The 12,702-nt window shown below is 31.6% G+C and overlaps 1 protein-coding gene across 1 annotated transcript in view; it reads left to right on the top strand.

The window, feature by feature from the left end:
• LOC134710110 (2-oxoadipate dehydrogenase complex component E1-like) overlaps nt 1-8,116 on the top strand; it is a 44,826-nt gene extending 36,710 nt beyond the window's left edge. The window contains exons 17-22 of the mRNA XM_063570309.1: nt 4,174-4,330; nt 4,870-4,970; nt 5,979-6,326; nt 6,682-6,745; nt 7,254-7,339; nt 7,795-8,116. Coding sequence (XP_063426379.1) covers nt 4,174-4,330; nt 4,870-4,970; nt 5,979-6,326; nt 6,682-6,745; nt 7,254-7,339; nt 7,795-7,896 — 858 coding nt within the window. The 3' untranslated portion in view covers nt 7,897-8,116. The remainder of the gene's footprint in view (nt 1-4,173; nt 4,331-4,869; nt 4,971-5,978; nt 6,327-6,681; nt 6,746-7,253; nt 7,340-7,794) is intronic.
• Nucleotides 8,117-12,702: the final 4,586 nt, after the last annotated feature.

Here is a 12,702-nt window from a genome sequence, read left to right as displayed (position 1 = left end):
TTCTTGACAATGGATCACCTTTATTAGTAATAAAAAAGGACTCAGAATTGCTAAAAATACTCATTCTGAGTCTATAGTATTTTTGAAGTACTACTACAGGACATATATCTGTATTGTTTTTGAACAAAGGAATAGTAATACCATACCTAAAAGGATCAGTCTAGATTTCTTAAGATGCACAAAAATACAATCATTTGCTATTTGAACATCACTCAGACACAAATTTGATTCATGATCAAATTCTTTTGTATCATTAACAGAAAATTCACCACATCTTAAAAACCTGAAAAAAGCTGTTACACATGTAGCTTCTATTAAAACATCTGTATAACTATCAAAAATACAATTGTGTAGTAAAAAACACATTTTGTATAAAATATCAAATGTTATGGGTAAACGAATTCTCTTAGGCATAATGGCATGTTTCTTTTTCAAACCTACTAATACTGATTTTAATTTTGGCAATGGTTTACCAACAAAATTCTCTAATGGATTAACACCCCCTTTAAGTAAGTAATAGAAACTTATACCACATAGGTAGGATTTAATGGTGGAATATCTCAGATGTTTATTAGATTCGCAATAGGCTATGAAACGCATCAACAAGTTCTCAGAAACTGGTGGTAACTGGAAAGTTGACCAAGTTGATCCTTGTAATTGTAAGAACTTAAGATAATGTTCATATCCCACGTTGTACAAAGCTTTAGTTGAATCTGCAACAGCAAAAGTTTGTAAATTTTCTACTGCGATGTCCAAATAATCAATTCACCACATCAAAAAAGCTGACCAAAACAATAGAAGTTCATGTATTCCTTGCATCAGATATCATACACCAACATCGTGAGAAGTAATGACGTAGCAATATAGATAAGAATGGAATGTGCACTGTGACATCATAGAATGTGTGCAAAGATAATTAACTACCCAATAGAGTGAGATGACAAGTTCATTATAAACTCCAATTATAATAAATATAATTTTAATTTAAATAACTATTCAAATTACATTTCACCAAACATTTTACACGTGCAGTTGAATTATTTTTGAAAATAATACTAATACATGTATCAATGAACAATGGCAATCGTATCCCTCAGAGCAATCATGCTCTTTGATTTACCAAATTGGACGAAAGCTTCATACATTCAAAAGATTATATATCTAGAGGAAAATCTTTAATAATTTTTCCCCATTTTTGTTTAGCTAGCAAAAGAAGGCGAGACACTGGGACGACTGGGTTCTGTGGAACCCTTACAAATTTGTTCTTCTTCAATTTTCTATGACCAGGTATTTTTTTATTAATATAATAAAGTTGAAGTAAAAGTGATATTGAATCATAAACAATTTTTCATTCACTTAATTCTCTTCTTAAAAGTTTTTTTTTTTTTCATAGAAACTTGATCTTAATTAGTTGACCAGATATTTCTATATTAACCAAACAAATAGTAGGTGTTCCTTGTTTTATTTTAGAAAAATCTTGATTGATTGATTGGTTTTTGCTTAATTCTAGTGGCAAATATTTCATGCATGACCAGGTTGTTGTTTAGACACAGTCAATATTAGTACAATACAAGGCTGACAAAATTAGACTTTAAATAAGCAAACATAACTTATTGCAATAAAACAAATAAGATAAATATCAAAATGGCATATTGTTTACCAAGTGAGCAATTCAAGATCTTGGGAGCCTTTTGCTTCCTTTCCAAATTAAACATGAACTTTAATGAGCTAAATTGTATGCTGTAAACGTTTTCTTCTTCACTTGAGTAAGTTATTCCAAGTAGGCTGATGGCTTGAGTATGATATGAATAAAGATTGCCCTTTACCATCTTACTTTATTTATTTTCTTGTTAGCCGATAGCTCACTGTCAGAATAATCTGTGTTGATATTTGAGTATATAAAACCCCTAATCATATTACTTTATATATTTACAGTTAGCTAATAGTTCTTTGTCAGAAGAATCTGTGTTGGTATTTGAGTATGGTTTGAGTATATAAAAACCCTTACCATATTACTTTATATATTTACAGTTAGCTAATAGTTCTCTGTCAGAAGAAGCTGTGTTGATATTTGAGTATGGTTTGAGTATATAAAAACCCTTACCATATTACTTTATATATTTACAGTTAGCTAATAGCTCTCTGTCAGAAGAATCTGTGTTGGTATTTGAGTATGGTTTGAGTATATAAAAACCCTAACCATATTACTTCATATATTTACAGTTAGCTAAATAGCTCTCTGTCAAAAAAAGCTGTGTTAGGATTTGAGTATAGCTTGAGTATATAAAAACCCTTACCATATTACTTTATTTATTTACAGTTAGCTAATAGCTCTCTGTCAAAAGAAGCTGTGTTAGGATTTGAGTATAGTTTGAGTATATAAAACCCCTAATCATATTACTTTATATATTTACAGTTAACCAATAGTTCTCTGTCAGAAGAAGCCGTGTTAGGATTTGAGTATATAAAACCCCTTACCATATTACTTTATATATTAACAGTTAGCTAATAATTCTCTGTCAAAAGTAGCTGTGTTGGTATTTGAGTATGGTTTGAGTATATTAAACCCCTAACCATATTACTTTATGTATTTACAGTTAGCTAAAAGTTCTCTGTCAGAAGAAGCTGTATTAGGATTTGAGTATATAAAACCCCTAACTATATTACTTTATTTATTGACAGTTAGCTAATAGTTCTTTGTTAGAAGAAGCAGTGTTAGGATTTGAGTATGGTTTGAGTATATTAAACCCCTAACCATATTACTTTATTTATTTACAGTAAGCCAATAGTTCCCTGTCGGAAGAAGCCGTGTTAGGATTTGAGTATATAAAACCCCTTACCATATTACCTTATATATTAACAGTAAGCTAATAATTCTCTGTCAAAAGAAGCTGTGTTGGTATTTGATTATGGTTTGAGTATATTAAACCCCTAACCATATTACTTTATTTATTTACAGTTAGCCAATAGTTCTCTGTCGGAAGAAGCTGTGTTAGGATTTGAGTATGGTTTGAGTATATTAAACCCCTAACCATATTACTTTATGTATTTACAGTTATCTCAAAGTTCTCTGTCAGAAGAAGCCCTGTTAGGATTTGAGTAAATAAAACCCTTACCATATTACTTTATATATTAACAGTTAGCTAATAGTTCTCTGTCAGAAGAAGCTGTCTTAGGATTTGAGTATGGTTTGAGTATATTAAACCCCTAACCATATTACTTTATTTATTTACATTTAGCTAATAGCTCTCTGTCAGAAGAATCTGTGTTGGTATTTGAGTATGGTTTGAGTATATAAAAACCCTAACCATATTACTTTATATATTTACAGTTAGCTAAATAGCTCTCTGTCAAAAATTCTGTGTAAGGATTTGAGTATAGCTTGAGTATATAAAACCCCTTACCATATTACTTTATATATTAACAGTTAGCTAATAGTTCTCTGTCAAAAGAAGCTGTGTTAGGATTTGAGTATGGTTTGAGTATATAAAACCCCTAATCATATTACTTTATATATTTACAGTTAGCCAATAGCTCTCTGTCAAAAGAAGCTGTATTAGGATTTGAGTATAATTTGAGTATATAAAACCCCTAATCATATTACTTTATATATTAACAGGTAGCTAATAGTTCTCTGTCAAAAGAAGCTGTGTTAGGATTTGAGTATGGTTTGAGTATATAAAACCCCTCATCATATTACTTTATATATTAACAGTTAGCTAATAGTTCTCTGTCAAAAGAAGCTGTGTTAGGATTTGAGTATGGTTTGAGTATATTAAACCCCTAACCATATTACTTTATGTATTTACAGTTATCTAAAAGATCTCTGTCAGAAGAAGCTGTATTAGGATTTGAGTATATAAAACCCCTAACTATATTACTTTATTTATTTACAGTTAGCTAATAGTTCTTTGTCAGAAGAAGCAGTGTTAGGATTTGAGTATGGTTTGAGTATATTAAACCCCTAACCATATTACTTTATTTATTTACAGTTAGCCAATAGTTCTCTGTCGGAAGAAGCTGTGTTAGGATTTGAGTATATAAAACCCCTTACCATATTACCTTATATATTAACAGTTAGCTAATAACTCTCTGTCAAAAGAAGCTGTGTTGGTATTTGAGTATGGTTTGAGTATATTAAACCCCTAACCATATTACTTTATTTATTTACAGTTAGCCAATAGTTCCCTGTCTGAAGAAGCTGTGTTAGGATTTGAGTATGGTATGAGTATAGATGACCCTAAGAGTCTAATTATATGGGAAGCACAGTTTGGAGACTTCTTTAATGGAGCACAGATTATGATAGATACATATATAGCTAGTGGAGAGTGTATGTATATCAAAATTAACTGTTGTCTTTTAGGGGCTGGAAATTGTTTTCTTCCATTTAGCAATGTTTTTATTATAATGACACATTCAAAACACAAATTTAATTTCCTAAGATCCACCATATAGGTAAACAAACTATAGGTTTTAGTTTATTGGTGGAGAAAAATAATGTTTGGTGAAAATGGACACACTTTTATAAATTAACTGTTTTTAATACTTTGACTTTTTTGTTTAAATCTCACAGATTTTCATCCCAAGGAATATATAACCTAAGCTGTATTAAGAAAAACCTTTTAGAATTTAGGGTCCTCAACTGTGTATTTTATTTTGCCTTTTACTCTACTGTTTAGAGCGACACTGATCAGTTTTATGTAGACAAAAAGTCATCTGACTTACACAATTTTATGCCTAGATTCTACAATGAGTTCATTTCTAACCTATGTGTAATACCTGTTGTAGGAAGTTATTGCAAAGAAAGGTCACTGAAAGTCTAACTCATTGCTAGGTTTGTGATTGTAAAAATGAATGATCTTATTTCAGTGAAATGGTTATTACAGAGCGACTTAGTAATGTTATTACCTCATGGTATGGATGGGGCAGGACCTGAACACTCATCGTGTAAAATTGAAAGGTTTCTACAGGTAATGTCAATAGATCAAGGTCATGTATGTCAAAGGTCAAGGTTTGTACAAAGGGTATTACTAAGTGACTTAGTGATGTTATTATCTAATGGTCTTGATGAAGCAGGACATGAACATTCACCAGTTAAAATTAAAAGGTTTCTGAAGGATATATCATATGGTCAAGTTCATTTATGTCAAAGGTCAAGGTTTGTAAAACGGTAATTTCAGAGTGACTTAATGATGTAACGAACAAATGACATAGATGGAGCAGTACCTGAACACTTACATTCACTCTGTGGTTAAAGTTTTTAAAATTTTAATAACTTTCTTAAACTATCCTGGGTTTGTACCAAACTTGAACAGAAGCTTGTTTATGATTATAAGATAGTATCCAGAAGTAAATTTTGTAAAAATATAAATCCATTTTTTCCATATTTTACTTTAAAATGGACTTAGATTTTCTGCCAGGAAACAACACATTCACTCTGTGATTAATTTAAAAAACAAATTAATAACTTTCTTATTCTATTTTTAATTGGTACCAAACTTGGACAGAAGCTTGTTTATGATCAAAAGCTAGTATCTAGATGGAAATTTGGTTGATAATAATGTTTGGTGAAAATGGACACACTTTTATAAATTAACTGTTTTTAATACTTTGACTTTTTTGTTTAAATCTCACAGATTTTCTTGCCAAGGAATATATAACCTAAGCTGTATTAAGATAAACCTTTTAAAATTTAGGGTCCTCAACTGTGTATTTTATTTTGCCTTTTACTCTACTGTTTAGAGCGTCACTGATCAGTTTTATGTAGACAAAAAGTCATCTGACTTACACAATTTTATGAAAAGAAAATTTGAAAATGATAAAAAATAGGTTTTTACCAAGTAATTTTCCCATTGATTTTAAAAAGAAATGTACAGTTTAAAGTTGTGTAGCACAGCCTTATATATTAATCTAAGATTGAGGTGTTGAGTTTGGTGACTTCTTTTGTGCTGTTTTTATTTTGACACATTTAATTACAGGCAACAGACAGTAGTGAACACAAAGTAGACGGAGACAATGTCAACCTTCAGGTTGTCAACGCTACAACTCCCGCTCAATACTTCCATCTTCTCAGACGTCAGGTGGTCCGGAACTTCAGAAAACCATTGGTAGTGGTAGCTCCTAAAACAATCTTACGTTTACCTGCAGCGACTTCTACCTTAGAAGATATGTTACCTGGAAAAACATTCTTACCTGTGATTGGTGATAAGAAAGTTAAAGGTGAAAAGGTCAAAAAAGTTATTTTCTGTAGTGGAAAACATTTCTATACATTGGAGAAGGAGAGGGATTCCAGGAAGTTAGAAGATGTAGCACTTGTGAGAATAGAAGTATGTATATAATAAAGACTATTATTAATAGTTAATGTCTGTTAAATTATGAAATCTCCCCTATATTTATTATTTGAATTTAATGGTTTTAAAAAAAATTAATTAATGGTTTCAAGTTATTAGAAAACCCATTGAAACATGTATTTTTGTATCCAATAAACAAGAAAAATATGTTTATATACAATGTAAGGATTTTTACCTTGCTTTTCAAATTATTGAACCTGTACATGTGCTGTAGGACGTATGCCATGATGACCGACACTGTATGGACATATATTGTATTGTTTTGGATACATTTAAAAAAGATATTTTTAACCACTAAGATAACTTATTTTTTATATGCATTTCATTGTAGAGTCTATGTCCTTTCCCAGCAGGAGAAATTCAACAAGAAGTAACCAAATATCCTAATGCTACAGGTATATTTTAATAATTACAATTTATACAGCAATGATTATTCAGCTGTCATTATTAATCTTTGGAAGACTTATGAACTTAGATAGATAAAAGTTATATACCATGTAAAAAGACGATTGAATAAAATTAACGGTACCAATTTTCTTGCACAAGATGCGCATTTCGACAATACATGTCTCTTCAGTGATGCTCGTGGCCAAAATATTTGAAATCCAAAGCTTATATAAAAGATGAAGAACTATAATCCAAAAGGTCCAAAAAGTATAGCCAAATCCGTGAAAGGAATCAGAACTCTACATGAGGGAGATACATTGAAAATAGGCATTATCAAAATAATTATAAATTATTGCTTTAATTGGCCTCATAATTTTGTTTTCAAATAAAAAATAGGTAAAAAAGTCTAAGGGGAAGATAAATATATTTTCTTTTAAGGAGATTTTTTTAAAGTAAAGATACTGGCAAATTTAACAAGAAACGTTGTCAACCAGGATATTTGTTATTTCATTTCAGATTTCCTTTGGAGTCAGGAAGAACACAGGAATATGGGAGCATGGACATTTGTCTCTCCAAGGTTCAACAATTTAGTTGGATGCCAGGTAAGGTTTTAATATTTATCTATAAAGATGGTAAGTTGTTTATAAAAAAACATCTTTCTACTGAAAAGAATAATTGATATTATACAAGAAATTATTATTTTTTTTTTTTTTTATTGTACACTGGTAAAAAATAATTTGCTTGTTGGAGTTTATTATACAAAATAAAAATTCAGTTTTTGTTTACATACTACTTTGTCAAAAGCTGGTGGCATGAATGTTACTAAGAAAAATGCACACAAGAAAAAACCCAAACACAATGAACCATGAGAATAATTGTCGTAAACGGATGCATTAATATAAAGAAGAATGAATTCTGAACAAATAAATTGAAGACGAGAAAAATATTGGAAAATTAATTCAGAATTAAATAATCACTTTCTGGTCTCACTGAATCTCTTTTTATGTCACCTATCCTCTGGCCATTACATACTTCAATTGTTTTTATTCTATTATAGTTACGGTATGTTGGAAGAGATCATTTAGGTTCTCCTGCTACAGGTATTGGTGAAGTACATAGACAAGAAAGTATACAAATCATCGAGGACACATTTAGTTAAGGAACGATTCTTATGTGTAAAGATTATGTTCAGCATTAATGTATAACTGGGATAACATGTGTATAGGTGGAAGTTTTTTAATTGACCATTGTACTTAAATTACCGGTGTATACATTACATCACAAGTTTTAAAAAGGCAGAGTTATAACTTACCAGAAACTGATATTATTTTTAATTCAGTGACAAATTTTATAATTAAAAAATATCATATTCTTGGCCACAAAGAATTTGCTACAGGATGTTAAGATATCTATTAATCAGAATTCATGCAGTCCTACTTACTCTCTATAGTTAATGAAAAATCAACATGAACCCATAAATGCCTTGAATGTTTATTATTTTGTTTAGGCCTCCTAAGTTTAGAGCCAGTATATATGTTAAAACTCATCTTAAAATATTTGTAAAGAATATCATAATTTTGTATTGATATATACTTGTGAATAATAAATAAGTTTTCCTTAAACTCTTGCATTAACAGTGTCAGTTTATATTTGTAATTCCATTCATTCAACAAATATTTCTTTGACAATTTTGACAGGCTCTACTGAACAAAATGATTTAATATTTAGCCAGAAACTTATCAGTGATGGCTTTTAATGTGTGTTTTTTTCCTGATTTGCCAAACACTACCAAGTTTCTGTTTGTAATAAGTTGCACCTGGAATTTTCGGTTTTAAGCTGTAATGTGGGATATGTGCACATTGCATTTGTGCCATACAAAATCCAATCTTCAATTTGTGTCAAAAAATATAATCTTCATCTGCAACAGTAGAAGTGAAGATAAAGTACGTCAAAAAACACTATATTGGTGTATTTGCTTTGATTTGTATGTTTTATTAGCTAATCAGCGATGTTTTTATACGACCGCAAAATTTGAAAAAATTTTTCGTCGTATATTGCTATCACGTTGGCGTCGTCGGCATCATCGTCGTCCGAATACTTTTAGTTTTCTCACTCTAACTTTAGTAAAAGTGAATAGAAATCTATGAAATTTTAACACAAAGTTTATGACCACAAAAGGAAGGTTGGGATTGATTTTGGGAGTTTTGGTCCCAACATTTTAGGAATTAGGGGCCAAAAAAAGCCCAAATAAGCATTTTCTTGGTTTTCGCAATATAACTTTAGTTTAAGTTAATAGAAATCTATGAAATTTTGACACAAGGTTTATGACCACAAAAGGAAGGTTGGTATTGATTTTGGGAGTTGAGGTCCGAACAGTTTAGGAATTAGGGGGCCAAAAAGGGACCCAAATAAGCATTTTTCTTGGTTTTCGAACCATAACTTTAGTATTTATAAATAGAAATCTATGAAATTTAAACACAAGGTTTATGACCATAAAAGGAAGGTTGGTATCGATTTTGGGAGTTTTTGTCCCAACAGTTTAGGAATAAGGCGCCAAAAGGGTCCAAAATTAAACTTTGTTTGATTTCATCAAAAATTGAATTGGGGTTCTTTGATATGCCGAATCTAACTGTGTATGTAGATTCTTAATTGTTGGTCACGTTTTCAAATTGGTCTACATTAAGGTCCAAAGGGTCCAAAATTAAACTTAGTTTGATTTTGACAAAAATTGAATTGGTTGGGTTCTTTGATATGCTGAATCTAAAAATGTACTTAGATTTTAGATTATTGGCCTAGTTTTCAAGTTGGTCCAAATCGGGGTCCAAAATTAAACTTTGTTTGATTTCATAAAAAATTGAATAAATGGGGTTCTTTGATATGCCAAATCTAACTGTTTATGTAGATTCTTCATTTTTGGTCCTGTTTTCAAATTGGTCTACATTAAAGTCCAAAGGGTCCAAAATTAAACTTAGTTTGATTTTAACAAAAATTGAATTCTTGGGATTCTTTGATATGCTGAATCCAAACAAGTACTTAGATTTTTGATTATGGGTCCAGTTTTCAAGTTGGTCCAAATCAGGATCTAAAATTATTATATTTTAAAAGTATTGTGCAACAGCAAGAAATTTTCAATTGCACAGTACTCAGCAATAACAAGAAATCTTCAATTGCACAGTATTGTGCAATAGCAAGAAATATCTAATTGCACAATATTGTGCAATAGCAAGAAATTTCAATTGGAGTTATCTTTCTTTGTCCAGAATAGTAGTTGAATCAATTTAAATCAATGTTTTATACAATATACAATGTATATTCACTTTTACTACCAACTGATAAATTAAAACAATCTTTACCATTCAGTGATAACAAGCACTTTTTTTTACATTTTGAAATTTTATGATGTATTTAAATGAGTGATTATTGTTGCAAACACTATTAGAAATTTGAATTGAGATCGGATTTGGAATTAAGGATACAGGGATGTGAAAAAAAATTGGGGAAGGAAGGGGGGGGGGGTTTCAATTTTTCTCATTTGAAATTTCATAAATAAAAAGAAAATTTTTCAAACATTTTTTTGAGAGGATTAATATTCAACAGCATAGTAAATTGTTCAAAGGCAAAACAAAAACTTTAAGTTCATTATGCTGTGTCAAATATTTAATCACAATCCAAATTTAGAGCTGAATCCAGCTTGAGTGTTGTGTCCATACTTGCCCCAACCGTTCAGGGTTCAACCTCTGCGGTTGTATAAAGCTGCGCCCTGCGGAGCATCTGGTTGCATGTTGAAAAAGTTGTTAGTGATTTGCTTTGTTATATTGTTTTCATATCATATTAATCAGCTGTGATATTTTGTCTAATACTGAACTGTAATAAAAGATAAACAGGGTATGGTATTTTAATGTTTTATACCCAAAGAAAGTTATATGACTCTTTTTATACGACCACAAAAAAAAATGCTGGGTTCGTTTCATGATTTGGTGTTGTTCTTGTTGTTGTGCATAGATACAATTGGTTTCAGGAGAATAGCTTTAGTTTAAGAAGGTGGATCTCTATGATATTTTACAAGAAGGTTCACTACCACAAGAGGAAGGTTGGGATTGATTTTGGAGGTTATAGTACCAACAATTTAGAAATTAGTGGCCAAAACAGGCATTAGATAGTTTCTGGACAAAAACTTCTAAGTGTACTTTTTTTTTTTTATCAAATTGGGAGCCAACACTTGCCAATCGCATTCCAGCTTTCTAAAAGTTTATAATGATTGAAGTAAATAGTGTGCTGGTGGTCTGTACCACAGGATTGTGTATGCTTCTAGTGTGGTTAGTGCCATAGGCTCTCTATCACCGCTGGCTAGCCTGCACTGCAGGTGAACAGAAAGCCGAGTGCGTAAGTCTTTCTGCCAGTACATAGCCTCTACACTATTCAAGACTTCTACAATGCCTCCTCACGACAGCACATGGTAACTAGGATCTAGCATCCTAGGCATTATTGTAGAGGATCTCGGAGCAGCAAGGGCCCCAGAGATGCAGTGTGTAGGCCCATCGGCGTGTGGATACGCCCTTGCACTCATCAACCTTGTCCCAACTATGGGTAAATAGTACCACTGCCTTGTGGTTAGTTTTGGGAAAATCAAAGGCTATGGGAGCAGACCCAGAAAGAAAAGCCTGGAAGATTGAACTCGTCAGCCATGGTAGGCAATCGTCTATGGGAAGGAAAACCTAGACAACAAAACTCCATCCTACAGGTAGTAGGTTTCTCGTATGGCTAATCACCAGACAGAGTAAAAAATTGATGATTACGGAAACCCAAGATACATATCAGGGCCTTAAATGCCGACCGGCATGAAGAGGATAGGTGAGGTGAGGTGAGGTGAAGTAAATAGACTATTAAATCGGTATTAAATTTTCTTATTCAAACCCTTAGTTACTTTAGCATATCTTGACAGCAAATAAGTCTTTCTTTTAGGACAACTGTCCAATCTATTCTGTTTATTCTTTGGGATATTTTTATAGAATGTTACACAGCCTAAAGCAAGTGTGACAACTATTCATATAAGAAATAGAAACTATCCCATTTACAAGTTTGTTTTCATGTCTTTTTTTTATGAACTTATGTTTGAGAATGATTGTGTGAGGGATAATAGGAAGGCATTTCACATAGAAGTCACCCAAGATATGAATTATCTTTAACTCCTATTATAGATGAATGATTTCTTGATTGATAACATATTTGTTACGTTCAAAGGACATACTTTTTTCAACAGACTTTCGGCATTCCAATGAGAACACATTGTGCTCCTCTTCTTGTCGACTTGTTTATTTATTATCATGAGGCTGACTTGATACATGATCAAAAGTTAGCATTAACCTTTGAGTCTGCTTTCCGCTATAACGATGATGTTCTTTCACTAAATAATTCAAAATTTGTGACTATGTTGAACACATCTATCCCATCGAACTTGCAATAAAGTATATGACAGATACAGTTAAGTTGTTCTCATATCTTGACTAACGTCCAGAAGTTTATTCTATGAGGTTCGTTTGAAAATAAATCTTTACGCAAAAGAAACGATTTCAGCTTTTCAATTGTGAACTTTTCATATATAAGTAGCAACATTCCAGCAGCACCTGCATAAGGGGTATATATCTCCTAATTGATACGATATTCCCATGCTTGCATTTACTTTAATGATTTTCTTGATAGGGGATTACTGCTTACAAGGAAGCTATTAAATCAAGAGTTCAAAATGGTGAAGTTGAAATCATCATGATATGCTTACTTTTCCGGAGCACCTGATATCACCCCGAGATTTTGGTGGGATTCGTGATGCGTATTCTTTAGTTCTCTAGGTTGTGTCATGTGTTCTATAGTTTGTCTATTTGTCTTTTGAAATTTTGGCTATGGCATTGTTAGTTTAATTTGATTTATGAGTTTGACTGCCCCTCTGGTATCCCTCGCCCGTCTTTAA

This window comes from Mytilus trossulus, chromosome 3 (genome assembly GCF_036588685.1).
Source record: "Mytilus trossulus isolate FHL-02 chromosome 3, PNRI_Mtr1.1.1.hap1, whole genome shotgun sequence".
Classification (NCBI taxonomy): Eukaryota; Metazoa; Mollusca; class Bivalvia; order Mytilida; family Mytilidae; genus Mytilus; species Mytilus trossulus.
The sequence above is the reverse complement of the archived record's forward strand: the minus strand, read 5'-3'. Positions and strand labels throughout refer to the sequence as shown.